Source organism: Porites lutea, chromosome 1 (genome assembly GCF_958299795.1).
Source record: "Porites lutea chromosome 1, jaPorLute2.1, whole genome shotgun sequence".
Classification (NCBI taxonomy): domain Eukaryota; kingdom Metazoa; phylum Cnidaria; class Anthozoa; order Scleractinia; family Poritidae; genus Porites; species Porites lutea.
This window is the reverse complement of record NC_133201.1, coordinates 53,207,877-53,232,421: the sequence shown is the minus strand read 5'-3', so window position 1 is coordinate 53,232,421 and position 24,545 is coordinate 53,207,877. Positions and strand designations below refer to the sequence as shown.

Below are 24,545 nucleotides of genomic sequence, written 5' to 3'. Positions count from 1 at the left end.
ACATGATGTTTGCCAATGCTGGCGTTATTAAAGCGATTGTAAGCTTTTACCTCGTTAATTCGGATACGGCATTCGAAAGACATAGAAGCCGTATTCCGATAAATGACTTAAATACAGTACATGCTCTCAAAAAGCACCTTATTCAATTCCTTGGTCTGAAGGAACTAACAATTAAATACGGCCTTGGAGATTTCGATATATAGCTTTATCGGATGGCACCGAAACCGGGCGGGAAAAGTGATAACTTCGCCATCACAACGAACGACCAGTGGAAGCTGGAGCTTCCAAGTATGCTGGATGACTCAGGAAGCGAAATGAACAGTATGTATTCTTAGTGCTTGTGTATTTGTTTCATGTAGTGGTGTAAATATAAGCATGAAAGTTAGTTCGGAAAACCTTCTGGGTACTGTTGCGCTTTCAGAATATTTTCGCTCTTGTTTTCACGTAATGCACTATGTAACATTTATTTTTCTTGAAGTTATTTATGTTATATTTACGGTGGCCTAATGTATGACTACATTTTGTAGCTTTGCGGCAGCGGTGCGAACCACCGCGTGTGCTTGCTTCTCAACACCTTTCCTGGAGGGATCGTTACACGTCAGATTTTAGTGGTGTCGGTTGATCGTATGTAAATTCATACATTAAAACACGCAGTACATCAACTAAAAACAAAACATTATAGAAACAAAACACTTCACCCACGTGCCCATTTTCGACTTGATTTGTAAGGTATGCTTATAGTAGATATGTTTCATGTTTCACAGGAGAAAACATATTTTGTTTGTTACCGTACTCTCTTCCCAACGCGCCTATTTGGGCGAGTGCAATCACAGGCAGCCCAAGCTCACGTCACGTGAAAGGATTGGATTAATTATTAGCGGTGTGCGAGCCGGGACGTGACTGTTCAACGAAAGCGGTATTGGGTTACATGGCGGCCGTGAATTTATAAAGGATTTGTATGGGAATCCACGTTATAGATTTAGGAAGATAAATACTCGTAGAAATTCTCAATAAAAAACGTCTTACCTTATTTACATGGTGTGTTCTTGCTTGCTGTGTGGTTATTTTCCCGATCCGGTGCGATTTTAGCGATTTTTTTCATTTCTGAGTTTCCACTACTAAAGAGAGAGCAAGGCCGAACACTTCCAATCTGGACAGCCCGCCGAACGAAGCCAAAAATTCCAGGTTAAAATATCCCCACGGCCAAAATTCCACCGCAGAATCCAACTACAAAGGTTAAACTTTCATTTCAACTTTCTAGCCACGCAATCGCATCCCTGCGAGCGACGCCAGGCGGCAGTTTGTTTCCCCGATGAAACAGTAAAACGTTGGGCCAGAACCGCGTACAAATCCACCACGACACAACGACCGTTGAAGTCGGCTTGGTAACCTCGTCACGTTGACAAACAAAGACTCACGGGGGGACCCAGGGATGAGAACAGAAATTCATGTTGACAATTTGCGTTAGTGTACCCCGTGAGTCTTTGTTTGTCAACGTGACGAGGTTACCAAGCCGACTTCAACGGTCGTTGTGTCGTGGTGGATTTGTACGCGGTTCTGGCCCAACGTTTTACTGTTTCATCGGGGAAACAAACTGCCGCCTGGCGTCGCTCGCAGGGATGCGATTGCGTGGCTAGAAAGTTGAAATGAAAGTTTAACCTTTGTAGTTGGATTCTGCGGTGGAATTTTGGCCGTGGGGATATTTGAACCTGGAATTTTTGGCTTCGTTCGGCGGGCTGTCCAGATTGGAAGTGTTCGGCCTTGCTCTCTCTTTAGTAGTGGAAACTCAGAAATGAAAAAAATCGCTAAAATCGCACCGGATCGGGAAAATAACCACACAGCAAGCAAGAACACACCATGTAAATAAGGTAAGACGTTTTTTATTGAGAATTTCTACGAGTATTTATCTTCCTAAATCTATAACGTGGATTCCCATACAAATCCTTTATAAATTCACGGCCGCCATGTAACCCAATACCGCTTTCGTTGAACAGTCACGTCCCGGCTCGCACACCGCTAATAATTAATCTAATCCTTTCACGTGACGTGAGCTTGGGCTGCCTGTGGTGCAATATTTCCTGATCACTTCATCCCAGCCAATCACAATTGAGCCATTGACAAACAATACCCAATCAAATCAAACGAACAGAAAAAGACAGAACTCTTCCGATATTTGTTTGTCTTTCTCACGATATACTTCAAATATTTTGAAGGGGAATTTTGATGAGCTAAGGGTCTAAGGGTTAGAGAGGAATGTTTTGCTCGGCAAGCAGGAGAGTAACGTTAGAAAGCCGCTTGTAATGAATTCAACTCCAAATTGGAAAAAAAAAGGTTATTAGTGTAGGAATGTTCGAATTAGTGATACAATTTACATTTAATGTGCCTTTTGAGCTAAATTTTGGATAAAAAAGAAATAACTAAATTACTTAATTATTAACAGCCAATTAACTGACAACTGATAAATGGCCTTAAATTTAACTGACAAATGGCCAAAACTTTATTGTACCTCTCAAAAATCGATGAGCATACAAGACCAATCATTATGTGAAACAAAGAAAAATTCCTTGAGGGGAAAACTTATGGCTATGGAAAAGACTCGAAGGTAGAAAGTTAGGATCGTAGCTTGTTTTCAGGTAACATTTCCTCAGGCCCGTACATGCGTAAAAAAAATCCAAAAAAGGTTAACAAAAAACGATCATTTTAGTCCATGACTAAACAAAAATTAATTGACGGGACAGTGCTCTAAAAATTGATAAGCGACGATTATTTTCCTATATATTTAAAAGAAAAGCTATGATGACTTCAGCGGTGCTCCCATAAAGACCAAAGAATCATATATCACTAAGGCACCAAGCCAAGGGAAAATAGAGCAAAAATTTCCATTTTTTCCCTTGACGAAAGCACTATGTTACCTGTTTGACACGAACGGACCTATGAAATCATGGTTAACTTCCCTAAGTGACAAAATCAATCTTTCATTTTTTCCTTTTTTCCAAGCAAATGTGCAGTTACCGTAAATAATCGATTAAGCGCCGCTACTGGAATAAACGCCGCTACAGAGTAAACGCCCGACCTTTGTTAGACTTGTTACGACGCTTGACATAAAAAGACATCAAAACCATATCGCTTGACAAACAAGACCACGACCCAGTCGTGAGTTCTAAAGTTATAATGAGCGGGAACTTTCGAAACCAGGTTCATATAACAGTTCGAGGTGTGCATATTTGTCCTTTTTTCTTGCCGAACTCTGAGTTCTCTCTCTATATTCCCCTTAGTGTTTTAACCGCAGTTGAAATAAGCGCCCCTCCCTCATAAGCACCGCACTTTTAACATGGAAAATGAAATAGGCGCCGCGGCGCTTAATCGATCATTCACGGTAACTACCGATCTCCGACGGACATATCGGAAAGACTGAAAACACTCAAACTGGATGAGAGTATAACACATTCAAGAAGAAACAAATTTGTGATTTTTCACAACTCGATAAAATTAAAAAATGTGTACTCCTATTATACAAAATTTTTCTTTTCAGTTTCATTTTTTTACGATGGAGCATTACCCCCGTACTCACTAGACATTGCTTTACAATCTTCGTGTTAAAATCAGTGAAACACTCCACTTGCATGGCGTACATTTTGAAGAACATTTGAAAACAATTTGGATTCCTACCCTTACACCTTCATTAAAAATAAAGTTGGGTAGTTTGTTGTTTTCTAAAAGTAGTTTGAACAGCCGAACGAAATTGTTTACACGGAAAGGGAAAGCCAAAGCTTCACTTTTTACTTCTAAGGTAGAAAGTGTCAGCAAAACGCGAGAGCCGTCCTTGAGGGCAAAGTGTCTAACCTAATTTTCTCACCGATTGCAAGTGCCATTTCATCCACGCATAACCTCATCTAGTTAACAGAATTAGCAAATGTAATAGGGGAACGTTTGATACGAGAGAACTGAGTAAGAAGTTGGGGTAAGTTTTGAGAATTGGGCGCACACCTGGAAAATCCTGGCTACGCTCCTGATAGAGACGCTCCTGTAGACCCGAAAGGAAAAGCCATAGGATAGTTCCAAACTGAACCACCCATTAATACACTCATTCCACGTTAAGTAGGTAAATTGTGCCAAGGATTTTCGAAAAATCGAAGGTCAACAAATCAGACAAGTAGTTAGTTTAACCGAAAGATACATTATTGAAGGGTGAGAAACCAAAATTTGGTCAACATATCTTTTATCTATAAAAAGTTATAGCCTGTTATTTAAAAGCATCTAGTGTGATATTTTGTATGGCTTGAAACAGGACAGTGTTGCATTATAGTATGTTTTCTTCAATTTAGCATACTATAAAATGTTTAAAATGAAATCCGTGGAAGGCTAAGGCCTGAGTTTTACATTTTAGTCAAGTCAGTGGCTCAAGGAATGAAAAAGTCAAGTTGTTCTGCCATGGTGTACTTTGGTCTGACGTAACAAAATATTAAGAATTTAAAATTGCTATGTTTTTTTAAATGTTTTTTCTTTAAAAAAGCCGTCAGACTAAACATTATTTTGGTAAATGTGAAGGAAAGAAAGTGTTGTTTACCTTTTTTATAGTTTGGAAACATGTGATCTACTAGAAAACGAGTGATTATCAAATAAGTTTCGGTAACGGAAGTTACAGAAGGAAGGTAATATTTCATTTCTCTTCCAACTACTTACTTTTGGGATTACAGACCGTCTTAAATAACAATGCATATGACTTATTCCATTGAATTGAATTAATGCTAAACAATTTTGGATGAAAGTTTGGAATTTTTGGGTGGAACAAGGCTAAAAACAACAAAATGAGCAAAATAAATTGAATTGAAAGAAAAAAAATTAATAGATACATGGTAATCTGTTAGAATTCGTACAAGAATTGTAATACATGAATGTTGTAAGGTCCATTCACAGAAAAGAGGGTTGAACTAGCGAAAACAGCTTCAGATAATCCACTTCCTGTTTTGTGTAACCTCCGTTACTTTAAAAAAAATAATAAAATGATCAAGATGCCTGTCCCATTTTCATCTTATATTCCTAAATTGCCTAGAAATACTTCAAAGGAAAATAAACTTCTTTGAACTAGGCAAAAAAACTCGTCAAACCACAAACTCAGCTAAAATTCCCTTATCACACTTGACAGAGAGGTATCTCACCAATGGGACACGTATGAGGGTTACTTTAAAATAATATGACGAAATATTCACCAGATGTCATCAAGGCTTGGGTTGTTTGATGGGGCAATCGTGTGACAGCATTTCCTGAAATTTTCCTGACGTTTATCCCATGTTTTAGAGACCGAACAAATTCTTGGTAACGGAAGTTACAATTCTACCTTTTGTGTTACATCTTGAAGTGAAATTAATAACTCGGAAAAACCAAACTCCATAATAATCCTCACTAGCTCCTCCGTCACCACAAAAATCAGCACGACCCACTTTTCATTTTTTCCTGCTGTAATCTTAGTAACTTAGTAACCGTTCACCCTGAATCCTGCTATTGTGAGAGGGAATTTCTTTCCACGGGCCTCTGCTCTTCATTTTCTGCTTTGCGTATTAAAAAGAGCAAACTTAAGTAATATTTACCCGATGTAAATCATTCGCAGTATTTATTTCTAGGCCATTTGTGATCTGCCCTCAGATCGGTAACGGAAGTTTCATAAAAATAGCGGACACCAGTTCACTGTAGTTAAAAGCAACAAAACTGACCTGCAGTGAGAAATGATCATGTAGGACTTTAGTTTAGGTCCCTCCCGAGACATTGGATTGATTAGTTTCCATAGTATAAGGCGACAAGCAAAAATATACCGTCACCTTCTATACCCACCCTCTCTGTGGACATAGCAAAATTGCATTTTTTGGACACTTTTGGCCTTCATTCCCTCAAAGTTACTGTCTACAGGAGCACAAAGGGGTACTGTTGCTATTTATTTGGGCATATTTTAAGTATTTTTCAGCGAAATGATTATGGGAAAACAATTTGAGTCCCCAAAACTTGCCATGGACACCAAAAAATGGTAATTTACCCACTTAACGTGGAATGAGTGAATTAGTAAAAATAGATCATGAAGTTGTCGCGGCGGAGGATGAACTTGAACGCTTCTGATCAAGTGCAATTTTTCAAGGGAGCCCAGACAAGATTGTATACGATGGGCACAGCTTGTTGGTCGTCTTACTAACAAGCACATTACCACTACTTGTCTTCAGAGGTGTTTTGAGTTTACGAGCAGAGAAAATTAGGTTTTGACGGTTAGAAAATGAGGATGCCAGAGTGAAGACGCCTTTTGTATGATGACGTCATCGTCCTACAGTAAAGAGCGTTCGTTTTTTACCACTGATATTACATCAATCGGTACACTTACGTTGTCGAAAGGTCCGTGAGCATGGTGAATGGTTTTACATTAAACTGCAGACACATCTTCAGTCACTCCGTGAAAGAACACCCTTTTTGTTCGCGATATCGAAGAAACACTCTGGTCGCTTTAATACTGAATTTTCTTTGCTGTTTCCTTTATTTAGAATCAGGACTGTCTTGAGTTATCCATGCATGGACTAGCGATTTTAAGCTTTTTCAAGAAAACGTAAATCTGGAATTGTCCTTAGGGAGAGGCATTTGCGCACAGTTTTAAAGCCCCTCAGTGGGGTGACTGGGGTTTTCTTATCTCCTGTGCTCATCCCTCATTCTTCTCAACCTCTTCCAAACCAATTTTCCTGTTTATCACAAAGCACTTTATCGAAAGACCAAGAATTTCCTCAAACGAAAATAAAAACTAAATAATTTTGCACGGAACCGTTGTTAATGGCGTTCAAGATAGAATGAGTCTATTTATTACTTTTCCGGCGCCCAATTTGCAAAACCGGAAGTAATTTTTTTTATTTCAAGAGCTCATGTCTCATGTCTCATGAGTTCTTCAAACGCTGTAAATACATGTAGCTGGAACTATCATCGCATCCTCGCTCACTAATAATGATAACTTATATCAATTTTATTCCCTGGCTAAGATTTTCACGGATTCTTCAGTTCAGTTGTTTGAAACCAGGCGGTTTCACGTGAGTTGTAACGCCATGCAAGGAAAGTGACGATGGACCCGCGATATGCGTGGGAAAATATTACTTTTTTTTCGATCAAGGTGGAAATTGGCATCTTTGTCGTCAAGTAAGACAATACATTTCAATTTTCATTATTATGGTTAATTTTAAAAGCTCTGGTTTCGTTAAAGGAACTGGAGGAAAATCAGAGAAATTCCAGTTGGACCGTGATGGTTGCATTTTATTTACGCGTCGTAGCATAAATATAACAAATTCATTTTCCTTTTCCTTATATATCTGCCTTTTTCTACTATTTTTCGCAGCAGAGCTATCGCTGATATTGCAGAGGCTAATTTTATTATATAGACCACTCAGATTTAGTGACAGAATTTCTATTATCGATTGTAATTTTGGCAACACCTGGCGAGTATTCGGTGTAAAGCTTATTGATAAGTCGCTAGAACACTCTTTCATTCATAACTTTTGTTTCCGCTCCATTAAATTTGCCCATTTTTTTAAACAACGAACTCGATTTAACTACAAACAATGAGTATTCAGGCAGAATGGCAAGCTTCTATGCGATGTGGCAAGAGAGATATACGCCTTTGAATTTCTGTTAATTTTACGGGTGTAAAAAATTCAAAAAGTATACCCACCAAAAGTTTAATCGATCGTTGCGAAAACGTTATCAATTTCGAGGTAGTTTCTAAAAAGACAATAAAGAGGGATAGTTCTTTCAACGTGTATCGGCAAAGGAAGATTAGCCTTGAGGACAGGGTTGTAGTCGACGGCACAAAAACATCTTCTATTAACCAATACGGCACCGGTCCAAAGCACCCCAAAACCGGCCGTGTCGATAATTTCCGAAATAGAAGGAATTAAAACCTGAAGTTACCTATTCCTTATTAAAGACCCCAAATCATCAAGTCGACATGCCAGTTTTTAGCCAATTCGGTGACATAGTGTGGCAGCGACTTTCCAATATAGTTCGAATCTTACAGACAACTGCTCTTAATAGCCAGTGAGAAACTCATGAAAGTCTACCTACTGTGGCCTTTCCGGTACCGATTAAATAAATAACAAGTAGCTATAAAAAAAAAAAAATGCTCCACTACAAGACTCAGTCAAAGGGTATATACCCGGCGTAGCTAATCGAACGAAACCGAACCAAAAACCAATCGAACCCAATCGAACCCAATCGTTCGATTGGAGTTCGATTGGTTCGGCAATCGAACATAATCGAACTGGAACTTTTTTGTGAGTTCGATTAAGTTCGATTACCGAACCCAATCGAACCCAATCGACGCGATTGGTTCGATTTTGTTCGGTAGAAAAACAAAATGGTATACAACATTGATAAGCATTAACTCTTAGTAGAATTGGAAGGAATTCACTCTTTAACTGAGTTTTAGCTAGAGGAGCAAGTGTGAGAGATATTAACACATTTCAATGAACTAAAATCTTTATTGTTTAGCTGATTCGAAATTGATTCATTCACAATATGAATATCGCTCGGGATAACACCAAACGGGGATATTTTTAAAAGATTTCTACCGTCGTCGCTAAAGCTTCGCTTACTGGTAAGTTTCACCTCTGCCCTGTCCGACATCTTGTCTGTTGCACTCGTGTTTGAAATAGAAGCCAATAAATAACTTATTTGACCGCAACGCTTTGTTTCAGACCGGATGAAACTGGTTCGTGTTTCCGATTGTTATGGTGTTCGATTATGTTCGATTGTTGGACCGTTCGATTACCGAACGTTCGATTGCGTTCGATTGGCAAAATTTTTTTGTGAGTTCGATTAAGTTCGATTACCGAACCCAGTCGAACCCAATCGAGCGATTGGGTTCGATTGGGTTCGATTAGCTACGCCGGGTATTAATGAATTTTGTAACAGAGGTAAAGATGAGAAAATGATCTTTTGATACTACTCCCCTCAAAGAAAGTGTCAGACCAAATTTCTGCAATTTCTTTGGCAAAAGGGTCTTCTATCTTTAGCTTAAATATCCTTCCTGTTAAGATTTCCTAATGATAGACCTTCTGAGTAGACTATAACTTTTAACTTACCATCAGTCTGTGTTCCTGTTTATATTAGTGAGCTCACTAGAACTTAATAACATGAGTGTACCGTAGCTATTTCTCAATTTAGTTCTTGTATCGTTGCTAAATGAGTATTTACCACTTAATCTAATAATGCTACACATTCATATTAAAACAATCTAACGTATTTGTGGTTATTTTTCCCGCAGCTACACGTAGTTTACCCTCAATGAACTAATGTGTGGTCACTGAACTACACGTCAACGTCACATAATAGGTGATATAAAACCAGAAAACGCAAGATTCCATGCTATTACTCAGGTTGATATCAGTATACGTAGCTTTGATCAAAATACTTTCTCTATTTAATTTTTTTGGTGAACTATAACAAGAAAAAATTTGATCAGAAGTAGTAATTTTCCCCATCTAACTTGCACTATTTTCATACAGTTTTCATGTTAGTTTTAAGACAAGAAAACGGAAGCTAAGCCTTGATCAATTCACACTCGCCTTCTAGTTATTTTTTCTTACTGATTTTTTGATTACAGTGGCACTTGAGACATTTAGTGCGGAATACTTTGCCTGAAAAACAGTTTAGAATAGGAACAACTCTAAAAAGAAAATACGTCGGCACAGAATTTAATTGTCTGCGAATTCGCAGCACGAATACGATGTAAAACGTCCTAATTTTAGTTTTATGAGGTACGTGAACACAAGACAGAGATTTTCTTTTTCCAACATTTGGTAGAGACTTTTCGAATTTAAACTCAGAAGAATTCACCTCCATTTGGAGAATTGACCGAATTGGAATAAGGGCGATAAAGTTTGAAACAGCGTGAATGCACTTTTTTAGTCCTCTTAGTGGTAATAACATTTTCTACTTCAAATACTTCCTTAGACAGTTTCACACATTAATATGTCCAGTTTCAGAAAAACCAAACCACTTACCCCATGAGAGGCTGGTGTAGCCTCCAAATATGTATTTCCCGCCGACTCTTATTATTGTTACAGTTGGTCCTTTATTGTAACAACGGCTATGAAAAGTACTGGCAGCCCAGCCATCCACGGACGCCCGCCAACATCGCTTCCATCGTGATGATTTGCTCTGAGCAACTGGTTTGAGCCAGGTGCTTAAATATTGCAAGTAGTTAGCATCATTCCCCACAATGGTAGACTGTTTCAAACCCCCTACAAAAGTTAGAGACAAAGTTATCACTAATTTATTTCCTTTGGTTCACTAATTCTGGGCTGGGTCACCGCAACAGCGCGCAGCGCCTATTACCCGAGGTCTCATAACAGTCCCGCGCACCATGGGAGATAGACCACAACACCGAAGAATAGGTCCCCTACCATTTACGAACAGAGCGTGAGTTCTTTAACGTCCCAAAATAATGTATGTGCAACGGTTATGAGACGGGGTCTACGGTTTATCGTCCTTATCTGAGAAAACTAAAAAGTTTATTAACCGCTTGCAGATGTTATTTCACAGGCAACAATTTCTCCTCAGTTATTTAAAGACCCCCTGAGTTGGTGCACTTGGTGGCCTCCCGGTTGGAAGACCGGCGCTTATACAATTGAGCTAATCGGTCGGCGGTTAATAGTGAAAATGAACGAACGGACCCGGGAATTTAAAAACTCTTTTTCGGTGCGAATCGGATTCTTACTTTGCAAGGTAATATTATCAACTCTCGAATGACTACCCTCACAACAAGAGTCTAATACTAGGGGTAATAATAAGGCCGAATATGCAAAATATTAACCAGGCCACCGAATTAAACAGCAAACTTTAGACTCGTAAGAAGGAGGAGGATACCATGTCGCCTGCGCAGCTACTCTTCTCCATATCGTGTCGTTTAGAATGGGAGTTTGGGAAAATCATAAAAAGACACTCGAAAATTTAGACGTTGCATGTAAGCAGTAGAAGCTACTGAATGATGGCCATTGAAAACATTAGAACGGCTCCGCGATAAGAGAGCGTGATACTTGCACTAGCACTAGCACTAGTAAGATTACTATAAATCAACTTGCGATTCTTCATAAACATGCAGTGCTGCAATTTTATATCGGATCATACTTGCGTAATTGAGCTCGCACTCAAAGCCGTCTCCAAAGTAGCCTTGATCACAAGTGCAATTAAATGAACCACGATAATTTGTGCAGCTGGCGACCTGATGGCAGTAATACTTGTCCCTACTGCATTCATTCAGATCTGTTCAAAATGAAAAAAAAAAAACTATATATTTATCCCGATTAACACACCAAAATGCGTTTTGTTAAGTAGACTTTCTTCTATCTTGTGCATTCCTAAACTTATACATCATATCTTACCTTTCTTACAAGTAAACTGATGACAGTCGCTGCATTTCACGTCATTCCATTCGTATTTGTATTCAACACCAAGTGTATGCACACAGTCTTCATCCTGAAAATTGTTCGGTTGGTTTTTAGCCCAAGCTGTAAAGTTCCCAGTACCACGATCTGCCCAAGTAAAGGAGCCCTCTGTGAAAATATCATTCACTCCCAGCCAGGATTTTGCTCCATTGTGTAGATGCTGTAAAAACACATTTTCTTCGTTATTTTGGACATCAACAAGAACCGAGTTTTCTTGTCGGCATTTATCCAGTGCTGTGGTCCAATTTTGACAAGTCTTACTTGTGAAATAGCAAAAGCCGTTGAAATAGTTCCAGCCAGGTTCACAGATGTCTGCGAAATACAGATAAACGTAAGGGTCAAAAATTTATACGTTCGAATAAACTGCCGGATTGATAAATCCTTAGCAGCATCTCACTCGCAGTACTGTTAGGAGCTGATGCGAAAATGTTTTCCAACGCTTAATCGTTTCAAGGTGCTAGTAAGATATTATTGGATAGAAGACTAGCGATAGGGATATACCACTCGCATAAAGATAAAATATATCGAACTATTCAAACGATTGTTTTAAACATGGTGCTTTTAATTTCTAGCAAGGTCTTTCATCCTCGTTATTTATCCTTTAAGAAAACTTTTAATTAAACGGTGAAATTCTTCGAGGGGTAGGAAAATTATAACTTGAAAGAATTTCAAGAATCTTTTTTATGTCAACAGGTACACTCTCTTGACTCCGCCATGACTTGCAAAGCCATCAACTTGCATTGTGTTATTAGTTTAGGGCATTTCCAAAGTATTTCCAGATGAATCCGGTAACAAATAACGTTTCTTTTTTCATTTGCTAAAACTACTTCATAAATGAACTCAGTAGTATTACAGACCTGTGAGCACGGCATAACCGACGGACAAGGGGTCATATCTGGTCCCGTATAATTCCTTGACACAGGCTCTGAATCCAGAGGTATTCATGTTCTGAAAAAAAATAATAAGCACTCAACGTAGGTTTAGTACAGCTAAAATTGTAGTCATAAACAACTGAATTAACAGGAAGAGAATACCAGAATATTTTTAAAACGTTCTCCTACGTCTTCTTATGTAACATAGAGATGCGAAGATTCGCCGTGAATTAACACTGTGGTTTGATGAAAGTAATTAAAGAATCCTTTAGAAATAACAAAGGTATAAGAAAAATATTGTGAATTAATGTTCGAAATTTTATCCAAAATATCCTTTTTACCCTAATAAGGGGCACGGCAGTGGCACAAATGAGCTATGAGGCCCAGAAGGACGGAGCTAAAGATCCCTGTTGATGAAGAAAGCAGCCAAATGATTGGAGCAAAGTTTCGTGTCCAAGGAAAGAGCTCTAAAGTAACGTTTAAAACCGCACAATCAGATCTGAAGTTCGAGCCCACCGCGCGCGGCCCCTGCTGATAATTTAAAGATATTATTTTGAACCGACACCATAATCGTATTCGATAATTAACGTCAAAAGGTAGCCAATAAGCAATCTCAACTTCACTCGGCACATTTTTGCGCCACACTTATTATCGACCTATACATCGCCTCAAGCAAGCGTGTGTCTCTGTTCAGTTATATCTTTCGTCGAGTTTTGGTTTGAAATTTGTTTGCCTCGATACATCCCCACAATCCTCCCCAATTACGGAAAATTTTACCTCGATCCAAGTTGTAATTCCGTTGTGATTTGGTGCTGAATTCCCAGATACCGTCGTGCTGTGATTGGCTGAGACAAGAACTGTTGGAGTCGAGTTATAAGCTCTCGTGAATGAAACGAACTGCCATGGAAGAGAAACGTAAAACGTTTAACACTGTTCCTTAATCACTAAAAGCTTCAGTTCCCGTCAATGTGTTTATTTTTGAAGTCCCAACTGAGCAAGCAATATTTGCGATCAATCATTTTAACAGAACAAACTGCCATTTTGATGTCTTGATATATCTGATATAACTATATAATAAGATATAAGAACTTTATTTAAGTGTCAAACGTATATGGCTAATTGCGAACACTTATCTAAAATTACATAATAATAATAATAATAATAATAATCTATGATAATACTAATTATAATGATATATTCTAATTGGGCACGCTAATCTAAAATACATAGTAATTCATAATAATACATATTAAAATTTTAAAAATCTTAAAATCATAAAATAAGGATCTGCAAAGGTCACAACAGTTACAGTTAGTTTCTTCTAAATTTGATCCGCAGATTGCATTGTTATTCTGTTCTTGATACAGGCCTGCGGATTCAGACCCTAGTTGGGTATATTTATTTAACACCTTTCTAGATCAAGTCTGCGATCAGTTTCAAAATATGGTAATTTGTGGTGACATTAACTTGCCGCACATCTCCTGGGACTCCGTACGTGGATAGCGCTTCAGGTGATAACCAACTGCCATTTATCGAGGCGTTACATGACCACTTCTTGACGCAAATTAACCACACACCGACTCGCGGTAGTAACATTCTTGATCTAGTGATAACAAGTGCTCCAGAACACACCAAAGTGACCGAGGTGTTGTCACCTGATAAAGCCGGTGTTTTTTACGGATCATTGTGTAGTCCTGTTTAAGGTACAGTTCTTTTGTTAATGCGTCGTCACACCCGCGCAAATATGTCCGACTACGCAACTGGCGATTATGAAGGTTTGCGTGAAGCTCTCTCGGTAATCAATCGCTCTTCTATTGTGGGCCTTAACAATATAGATGATGATGGGCTCTGCTGGAAGGACTTATTACTAGCTGCTGTCGAGGACATCGTGACATTGAAGAGATTGAAAGGCCGTAACCCGGTTCCTTGGATAGATAGTAACGTTTTAAACCTTATCAAGAAAAAAAGAACTCAGTTCGCCAAAAACTTAAGTCACATCCGAACGCCCGCCTGAGGGATAAGTTTAAGTCTCTGCGGGCGCAAGTTAAGAAACTGTTCGATCGCAAAAGCTGTTATCACTTTTGCGACTCCATAGACACTGGCTTTAGATTCAATCCCAAGCGCTTATGGTCAATTTGAAGCTTAACTCTAAATCTCATCCCATCCCAGGCCGTGTTTCCATGGTAACCGTCCCAGACTACTCCGCTGACCAGTCACAGAACCCTTCAAGAGTAAGTGCTGATACACCTGCGGGAATAGCTGACCTGTTTAACAGGTTTTTTGCCTCTGTATTTACTATCGACAGCGCAGTGGAGAAGACAGCGTGCATACGTTCGGACACTGTTATATCCGATCTAACTCTCAATGAGTCCAAGTTTCTAGCTGCACTCAATACACTGGAAGTCGGTTAAGCCACAGGGCCGGACGAAATCCCTGCTAAATTGCTCAAACAGACTGCCTCAGTGATTGCTCCTTCCTTATGTAAGATCTTCAACAAATCGCCGCAACTAGGGTCTCTCCCGAGAGACTGGAAACTAGCTAACGTCGTGCCTGTCCAGAAAAAGGGTGCGAAAGACCACTTGGAAAACTACCGCCCCATCTCTCTATTCCCAATAGTGTCCAAGGTCTTTAAGCGTTGTGTGTTGAATAGCATCAAGGAACACCTGTACCATGTAATTTCACCTAAACAACATGGTTTTTGTACTGGAAGATCGTGCGTCACCAACATGCTTGAGGCTTTTGTCCGCATTGGTTCACTAATTTAGATAGTGGCAGCCAGGTTGACACCATCTACCTTGATCTGTCGAAAGCTTTCGACAAAGTCAGTCACAGGCGCTTCGTTCATGAGCTAATCCGGGCCGTTTTCGGTGGCACCTGCTTAAACTGGTTCTGCTCTTAACTTTCAGGTCGACGCCAACGCGTTACGGTACCCGGCGCCACTTCAGAGGATCTTTCTGTTACCTCTGGAGTACCTCAAGGTTCCATACTCGGACCAACCCTCTTCCTCGTATACGTCATCGACCTTTCCGAAGTCATCAGTTCTAGCAGTCGAGTATTGATGTTCGCTGACGACACAAAAATATTCAGAGAGATAAAGACTTTGGGGGGTGCCTCTTCTCTCCAGAAAGACCTTGGTAAGCTTGCAACTTGGTCTCAATCATCCGGTCTCCTTTTTAACGAAGCTAAGTATAAGGCGCAGCACATAACAAGGAAAACAAAGCCGATCTTATCCTCTTACAAACACAACAACACCGCACTTGTATTATATTCTGCAAAAAAATATCTCGGCGTATGGATTAGTAAGGATCTGACATGGTACAAACAAGTAAACGAACAATCTTCGCGTGCTCATAAACTACTTGGATACTTAAAGGGGAACACGAGGTTCATACTTAGAACCGACGAAAGACGAACGCTATACTTAGCGCTAGTTAGGCCACATTTGGGATACGCCACACTAATTTGCGCCCCGCAGTCCATCGTGCTCATTGTCAAGCTTGATCGTATCCAAAGACGCGCGACTAAGTTTATGTTAAAACTGCCTTATTCTTCTAATATAAGTTGTAAGTCTCGTTCACAAACTCTAAACCTAATACCTATTTGTTACTGGCATGAACTTTTAGATCTAACCTTTTTTTCAAATCGACACATGGTCTTGTTAAATACGGTATTTTTTTTATTAGTTCTTGTTTTTCTTTTTTTCTTTTTAGTATCCAGGCTCACTGTAACTGGCCACAGCTGTTGCGGTGTCCCTGCCAACGTTCTTTCTGTTTGTTTGTTTGTTTTTTTTTGGCGAAGCTAATAAAGTAAAATAATAAAATACCAGAAATGTCTACATTTCTGATAGCGTTCTCGAAAGACTGAAGACTAGGTCATTGTTTGACCTTGTTGTTTAGTCTCTTTCATAGTAAGGGTCCAAAGTAACGAAATGAATGTTTGCCTTATTAGGTTACAGTATTGAATCTAGTAGGTAAATGAAAGTCCTTGTTTCGCAGAGAATACCTCGAATTAGTAACTTAAAAAGTTCTGCTAAGTCGGTAGGGGGAGGTTTTTCGTGACTTTGTACATAAGTATAGCTATATCCTGCAATCTACGATTTTGCAACGTGGGTAGTCCTGATATTTTAGTAGTGTCAGGTAAGAGGCAGACTTAGTTCTGTATACCGCTCTTAAGGCACGTTCTTGAAGACGTTCTATTTTCCTGCTGTCGGAGGCCTTGCAGAAGTGCCATACCAGCTGGCAGTAGGTAAGGTAAGGCGGGATGGAAGACTTATAGAAGACTTACAGCTGAGCGGGGAACAAGATTGCCCAGGCGCATTAGGATCCCTACTTTCTTACTGACTTTCTTACACAGTTCGCTAATATGACCACTGAAGTTCATACTGCAATCAATGTGGACGCCAAGTAGTTTGATGTAATCTGTGTTTGTAATGACCCTACCATCTATGCTTATGTCAGTGTATTAGCCTTCAATGAAAATATTTCTAGGATAAACGATTATCGCCTGGAATTTGTCAGGATTTGCGACTAAAAAATTATCACGATACCAAGACGCGGCAAGTCGATCTTCCTGCCCTAAGTCTTCCCTTACAGCTGTAAAATTAGTTCCTGAGGTGTACAACTGGTGGTCGTCCACATAGATCGAAAGTTTAGCGTTAGTTATGGAGCAGGGCAGGTCATTCTGAAATACGTCCCAGAGCAGAGGGTTGAACATTTGGGCGGTTGTTAAAGAATGATCGCTTGAGGTCCAACGCTAAGGACTCAAAACCGTATGCTTCAAGCTTTGTTAGTGTCGGCGAGTGGCTGAGAGAGTCAAACGCTTTACTCATATCAGTCGATAGAATACCTACTAGCTCTTTTCTGTCTATTGCTAGCTTCGAGTACTCATTCAGACGTAGTAGAGTGATCTCACAGTTGTGTCCTTTTCTGTAAGCATTGCTTCGTGTGGAAAAGATGTGGTCGAGTTTCACAGTCACCTGTTTACAGTGCAGTTGCTCAAACACTTGTCGATGGTTAAGAGGGACGTTATCGGTCTGTACTTCCTGACCTCTTGTCTTAAAGTATTGTTTAGTGGACCAGCTTCTTTACTTTTCTAGTCACTTTGATCTCTATTGCGTAAAGTGTATATGACTATAAGTGTTTTGAAAATATATACAGTGATGTAAGTAAGCGATATATCTGCGAGGGAAAATGCTGTGAACAGCATGCTACTCAGTGCTTTTGCAAAGAATTCTTTTCTCACCTGGCAATAAGCATTGTTCATTTTATCCAAAGGTGGGTTCGTATTTGGAAAACTTATGACACCATGTTCAGTGAAAAGAGGCTTGTGCAGTTTGGAGAAGGCAAACCAGTTCTGTGAAAAGAGGTAAAAACAAAAGTCATGATGCCACCCATCTTGTGACAGAATCATATTACACCAACAAAAAATTTAAATAAACTCATCATTTTTAGGCTCCTTTGAATCTAAGTATTTTGAACGCTATGAAGTTGTGACCTAACAAAGAGCGCAAAGACTCAAGAAAAGGATGCAAATCCACATTTTTTAAGACGTCAGGTGAATCACGTAAGAGCGTGAAGGGAGGCATGGGGGCAAGGAAGACCAATTTGTGTGCTATTTAAAATTCACCACCCGTAATGCTATTCAATTCATTTCTTCTTCTTCTTCTTCTTCTTCTTCTTCTTCTTCTTCTTCTTCTTCTTCTTCTTCATCATCATCATCATTATTGTTTTCGTTTTTTTATGTTTTTCTTTCTGCATTTCCTTTCATTTGACTGATCATCACTCGCGATCTCCCGGACAATCTTTACTTAGCAATGCTTTTTTTCTCTTAACGCTTTTATTTTTAACAAGACCAGCATTCCTCACAAATTTTGTGGACAGTCGCGTTCCAGTTTTTTAAAATCTGACTAAGAACGTACCACAGTGATATCTTGATGTCTACCGTCAAAGTTTTGCATTTCACGAAGACAGACTTTAACTGAGTCCTTTGTTACGTCTTCAATCCAAATGAGAGCAGCATCATACTCTTTACCAGTCCTCAGGTGCTCTGACGTCACAAGGACTATTGGCGCCTCGGCATACTTGCCCTAAAGAAAAAGCAATAACAACAATCGAAAAAGGTTTTTTTAATATTGCTGCAAAATTACTTGACACTAACCACTAAGTAAGTTCTCATTCTTACTTGTTATCTAATGCTGTCTTGTTAACTAAGTCGCTAAGTCGGTCACAACTTTTTAGAAGATCTAGCAATCATCTCCCCAGTTACCTCGTAATGATCCATTATTTTTTGTTAACTTTGTGTCTCATTTTTCTAGTTCAAGGAAAGTTTTAATATGTTCTTTAACTTAAGATGTGAATTCTTGTCTTTCCACATTCAGTTAATTCAAATAGATAAACAAATATTGTGTGTTTTTTGTTCGTTTGTTTTTGTTGTTGTTGTTGTTGTTATAAGCTGCTTCCTTGTATCAGATTAGAGCTTCATTTTGTTGAAATGGATGTTAAGGAGGTCTCTCCTTCACAGTCTCGCTCTTGATGTTTTTCTTCTTTTGTTACGCATACAAGTCGTGATTAAATCTGTCATGTTTCGGCTTAGGGTCACAAGACTCAATCTTCCAATTATTTAGTATTTAGTTTTTGTTTTGTTTTGTTTTGTTTTTTTGTTTTTTTGTTTTTTGCTGTTTTTGGTGTTGTTTTGTTTTGTTTTGTTTGTTTTTTTCAAGACATGGATTAAAGATGTCACTTGAATGAAAGTCTAACATTCGTCATGGCGACTTTAATTGAATTTACAACAATTATTTAATTTAATATGTACATTCCCATCTCACCGTACGAAAGGTTACATCTGCGCAGTTGGTACCAGACCACCATTTCTGCAACTCAACCGTTCCCGTCAATCCTTCGGGTGGTGCTCCTTGATAAGCCACCCAATCAATGGTAGCAAATGGATTCGCGCCTTCTTCTTTCCTCCCGGTTTGCATGACACAGACGGTGAAGTTTTTTGTGTTGATACTTTCTGTCCATGAAGTAACAGCGTCGTGGACTGTCACAGAGTCATTCAGCTTCATGTGATTGACGGTTATTTGAACATGAACTTGTTTATCCGGATAAAACCGGTATGGAGGAAATGTGACTGTCTGACAGTTTGAATCTGACCATTTTGGAACCTGTAGCAGATCTACACGGCCCCGAACAATTGGAAAACCTGTTATGTAATAAATTAAGTACTTTATAACAAAGCATCACTGTGCTCTTTAAGCATTCTCGCTTAGGTAGCTTTCCTAGCTTGCGTTGTAGTGCAACTCTAAGTGGTGAAGGGTGGTGATAAAAAAAACGTGGAAATGGAACTAAAACTAGGCTATAACTTGTAATGTCGGCTACCTTTCAACAACGAAATGTATAGTGGCTGCTTGTTATTGCATGCTGGTTTCAGTGCCCAAGATAAACATATGCCAGTATAAAGATAAACATATGCCAGTATATTGGGAGCGCGCGCCACTGCGGGAAATATTTGATTTTCAGCAAATTCACTCAGTGCTAATAAGGTGCAAAAAAAGTGCAAAAGAGGATGAAATCAAGGGCAAAGATAGTAAATACTGCATTTGCCCTCAATTATGCAACTCCATGTAAACTGGTATGTAAATGCGATATTTACTACCTTTGTCTTTGATTTCCTCCTCTTTTGCACTTTTTTGCACCATATTTGCCCCGAGCAAATTTGTGTAATCTAATTTTACGCGATAAAAACTAGATTGCAAGAAAAAAGAGAATAAAAGATCTTACACAGATCAAACATCGGCTATAGTCTGAGCTGTTATATTTTTGTATGCCAAAGTAGAGAGACGAAGTAGCTTGTTACAGTTGTCTATTGTTGTTTAGCCTGCCTGAGGAGCTAAAAGCGAGCTTAAAAGTAACGAAAAGTTACAAACATTATACCTTGAAGCCAATTCAATTTTGATCCAACACCTATAATTCTAAGCAATCGAGAGCTCAACTCCCAGACTATTTTATGTGGCATATACAGCCAAAAAATATCGTTGAAATTATTTTCCGTTATACCTTCACAGCTTCCAGGGTGATAAACCAGATTATTTTCAAGTCCTCTGCAATAGCTTAACTTATGCCAGCATCGGTTGTCATAAGTTGTTCCGTTCGCAGTGCACACGGGGTCTTTATATGAGGGGCATTGGTCATCGCACTCACACCGAGCATCATGAGCACTGTAGGTCCTGCAGACTCCAAATCGAGGGCAATGCACATTAAGGCAAGGATTAAGGTCTGTACCAAGAAAAAAGAAACATAATATTGAGTAGTTATCCATTTGGAAAAAAACATAAATGTCTAATATATTTTTCATATTTCAATTAAAACTAAGTTACTGTTCAGTAGTAGTAACATGTTTGCTTGTATGTACCTCAACTAATGTTTGTTTCTTTATCCTTAGTAGACCTTATTAACGATACCCGCCATCTCTGCACGCGCTTAAGGACTGATGGAATAAATTAAAGCAATGTTACGTGGTGTCTCAGGGGGCAAGCAATAGATAAAATCAGTAAATACAGGAATGCAGTCGAGTTTGTTTTATCTACACAACAGAAAATTAAGACGTTTTGACCTTAAAAACGAAAATTGCAAAATAAAGGTGGAAGTGATTTTGAATACAGTACACGACAGCAGAAATCTTCACAGCAAGGAATTGTGACGTAAAACTTGTCAAAGTTTAAATTTTGCATTTTGCATGACTAAAATCGTCGTCTTATTTTTGAGGGAATAAACAAACCCGACCGCGATTACTCGATTACTAGTATTGGCAATTTTATTACTTGTGTGCCCTCTAATTGCTCTTATCCCGCCAATGATCAATCTTAAAGTTCGTGCAAAGATGGAGTGTAACATGAATAAGGTATATCAGTGTTTGTACTCCAGTGTTTCTTTAATTATATCATGAAATGTATTCCTACATATAAGAACTTCTAAAAGATATCAATAAAAATAATAGTAATAATGATTATAAAAATAACAATAGTTCTTACTAGAAATAGTGATCATTACAATAGGAAAATTATAAACAACCTCCAGTAACAGCGTAGCTGACAATCAAGGGGTCCTGACTCGATCCTAATCCACTGAGGTCTTTAACGCAGACCTTCATAGATTCTAATCCAACTTCCTACAGCAAAATGTAATAGCACTCATCAGTTACTAGAAAATCCATAATTTCTTCTTGATTTCTACGACGATACCTTTAATTCATGAAATTCATGGATCAGATCCAAATTATTGTTTTCTTATGGCTTTTTCACAGTTTTCACAGTCCTTTTACAAATTTACTAGAATAAACGGATTTCTTCTCTACAATGATTGAACAAGAGATATGAGCTTTTGGGTCTCAAAGGTGTCGTGAGAGTTCAAGCAAACAATTGAATAGAATAATGTAGCAAAGCACTGAAAAAATCCCTGTTCATTATCATTAACCTCAAGTGACCATCAAGGAAATAACCCAGTGAGGAAAACTCCGTTTCACGACGCAATTACTGGCTTTTCCGTGAAAAGACGTCTGAGGAACGAGCGCAGAAATTGCGTACTGATGATGTGTCACTACCCAGATCTGGGCATGCAGTGCTTTTGATTGGTTAAAGAAAATTTATTTTGCAGCATGACCAATCAGAAGCACTATCTTGATCTGGGAATTACACGTCATCAGTATGGAATTTCTGCGCTCTTCCACAGACGTCTTTTCACGGGAAAGCCAGTAACTACGTCGTGAAACGGGGTTTTCGGGGTTTTCCTCATTTTCTGGGAAAACTAGTGGTGCCGTGGCGCGAAATATCGGGCGGGCTGTTTTCTGAGGTTAGAATAAAAAGGTAAACTTACCTCTAGCCAGGCTGATATTATATTATTTTCTGGAGGACGACTTCCCTTGACCTTAAGATTATACTCATGATTTACGGAAAGAATCACAATTGGCGATTTGTAAAAGGTCGTGTTGAAAGGCACTTCCTGTAAATAGGTAAAAAAAAAAAGTCATGTAAGTTAGTAAATGGATCTGAACGTGCTCACTTCTCCCTCTATTTTTGCCCATCTTCTGTAAAGCCCCCACTTCTAATATTCGCCCACTGTCTACAATGCGAAATTGAAGAGATTCGAAATATAAAATTCTCGCAAAGTCACGAAATTTAAGAATCGCGAAATATGCGCACATCAAAATCGCTCGTTAAACATGTCGCGCTCATCTGGGAATTGCCATTTTGGATACAATGTCGATTACCATGGCATGGTAAGCTTGGGCTTACTGTATTTTAAGTTTTCTTTAGTGTGAACTTAACCACTAAAAAATCAGTGTTCTTTGGCTTGCTAAATGTTCTTGTTAGAACTAAAGTTTTCACCTGACAGAAGCCGTAGTTGTTTTTGGCCGATGGATTTCCACTGTTTGGAAAGATTTCTTCCCCAGTTATTGTGAAATTAAGTTGACTCCCATTTCCAGTGAATGCAAACCAGTCCTGCGGACAAGAAAATAATGTTTAATTTGCTACCCTTTTCTTTACAAGACGAGTTGCGTTAGGTTTCGAACCACATTTCCTTTAACAAGAAATGACTGCATGAGACACGTGAGACAGGTCACTGACCTTAATTGCGTCAAAAACGTTCTGGGTAATTGGGTTTCCGGGCTGCCGAAGTGTGGCAAAGTCAAGTTTGTTTGTTTGTTTGTTTTCATCAATACTATAGTTTACTCGGACATTTTTCTTCACTTACCACAACTGCATCTTGGTGTTTTCCATCAAAGGGCAAGAATTCCCTTAAGCACACTTCAAATCCTCCAGAGTTGACGTTCTCTAACCATAAGTACATAGCGTCATTTGGCTTTGTGCTGCGAGTGTACTTAACAGAGGCAAATACACGAGGCTTGGAAGCAAAGCTCTGCAAAAAGATGTTAGATGTATGAAAAACTATTGACTGAAAAATCAACAAGCTTCTCGAAAGATAAATCAGCAGGAACGTATCCATGAAGTACTTAGCGGCACTTAGATGAAATTAAGGATTTATCAAAGGCTAAGGGGAGCAGATTAATCAAATCTACTTGTCTATTCACATTAACTTACTTTTCTACCCCTCTTTCACCTCTTTCTACGAAGTGTTGAAAAGGTTGGTGAATGCATCTTATTTGGCCCATTACTAAATAAAGTTACAAACGACAATGTTTCTTTTCGGCCAACTTTGTTAAGTTTAATGCTAAAAATTTGATATCATTAAATAAATAGACTTCTATTTTCCAAATTCCCTTCAACACATCAACACATTCAAAACGGTCACGCATTATTCAATCACTACCTCCAAAGTAAAACGTGAAAATGGCTTATCTAAAGGCGATGGAAGGAAAAGTTTGAAACTTAAAGCCCGAGAGAAAGCTTAAAAAGACTTTTAGCGATGGACTCTGCTATGCCCGATTATCTAATAAGAGCAAATTCAGGATATTAATTAGTGATCATTTGTTTTAGAACTACTTTCTGATACTATTTCATTTGTTTCTTCTATTTAATTACGTTTTACACCTTTATAACAAAATTATATACTTGTTATCAATTATTGTTATCTAACCTGAGAAAAGGCCACCTTCTCACACTTAGTTTCTGTTGTCCATATTCCGCTAAAAGTAACGCTTCCATGCGTTAACATGGGTTTGTCCTGAAACGCTACCCAGTTGATAATTCCAGTGTCATTTGTAGAACCTGTTGCACGCGAGCATAACTGAAATCCAGCTGTACTAACGGACTCTGCCCAAACGGCGGAAGGTGAATGAACAACTGAAGACTGATCTTCATGGCTTAATGACACAAAAACTCGAACCTGAAATGCGTTAGGTAAAGACAGGCATCAATGAAAATTTAACAGGCGACAACTCCACCCTAGACTATGAGCAGTCTCTCTTTTTTTCCTAATCCGTCGAGCGGAACGCGCGAGACACGCACGACCTTGCGCGTGACTGAAGGCGCGATAATGCCTCCCTCGTTTCTCGCGTCTGCTCAACGCTTCCGCTTGTTTACTCCACTCACTAAATATGAAGAAAAAGAGAGTCTAGCTAATCTACCCCAATCGCCCCCTTCCCTCCCCACACACTTTCACACCTTCCCCCCCCCCCCCCCCCCCTCATTCCCATTTCATGGAATACAGACCTTCTATATTTATCGTCAGAATCTTCCGGCTTTTTGTATTTGTTT

The 24,545-nt window shown here is 39.0% G+C and overlaps 1 protein-coding gene across 1 annotated transcript in view; it reads right to left on the bottom strand.

The window, feature by feature from the left end:
• Positions 1–24,174, bottom strand: part of LOC140921668 (uncharacterized) — a 29,363-nt gene extending 5,189 nt beyond the window's left edge. Inside the window, exons 1-14 of the mRNA XM_073371679.1 lie at positions 23,926–24,174; positions 23,083–23,247; positions 22,716–22,829; positions 22,204–22,329; positions 21,403–21,499; positions 20,389–20,607; positions 19,158–19,534; positions 18,252–18,419; positions 17,576–17,686; positions 13,112–13,231; positions 12,320–12,410; positions 11,400–11,774; positions 11,146–11,280; positions 10,020–10,259 (exon numbers count right to left, since the gene is read on the bottom strand). Coding sequence (XP_073227780.1) covers positions 10,020–10,259; positions 11,146–11,280; positions 11,400–11,774; positions 12,320–12,410; positions 13,112–13,231; positions 17,576–17,686; positions 18,252–18,419; positions 19,158–19,534; positions 20,389–20,607; positions 21,403–21,499; positions 22,204–22,329; positions 22,716–22,829; positions 23,083–23,247; positions 23,926–24,003 — 2,416 coding nt within the window. The 5' untranslated portion in view covers positions 24,004–24,174. The remainder of the gene's footprint in view (positions 1–10,019; positions 10,260–11,145; positions 11,281–11,399; positions 11,775–12,319; positions 12,411–13,111; positions 13,232–17,575; positions 17,687–18,251; positions 18,420–19,157; positions 19,535–20,388; positions 20,608–21,402; positions 21,500–22,203; positions 22,330–22,715; positions 22,830–23,082; positions 23,248–23,925) is intronic.
• Positions 24,175–24,545: the final 371 nt, after the last annotated feature.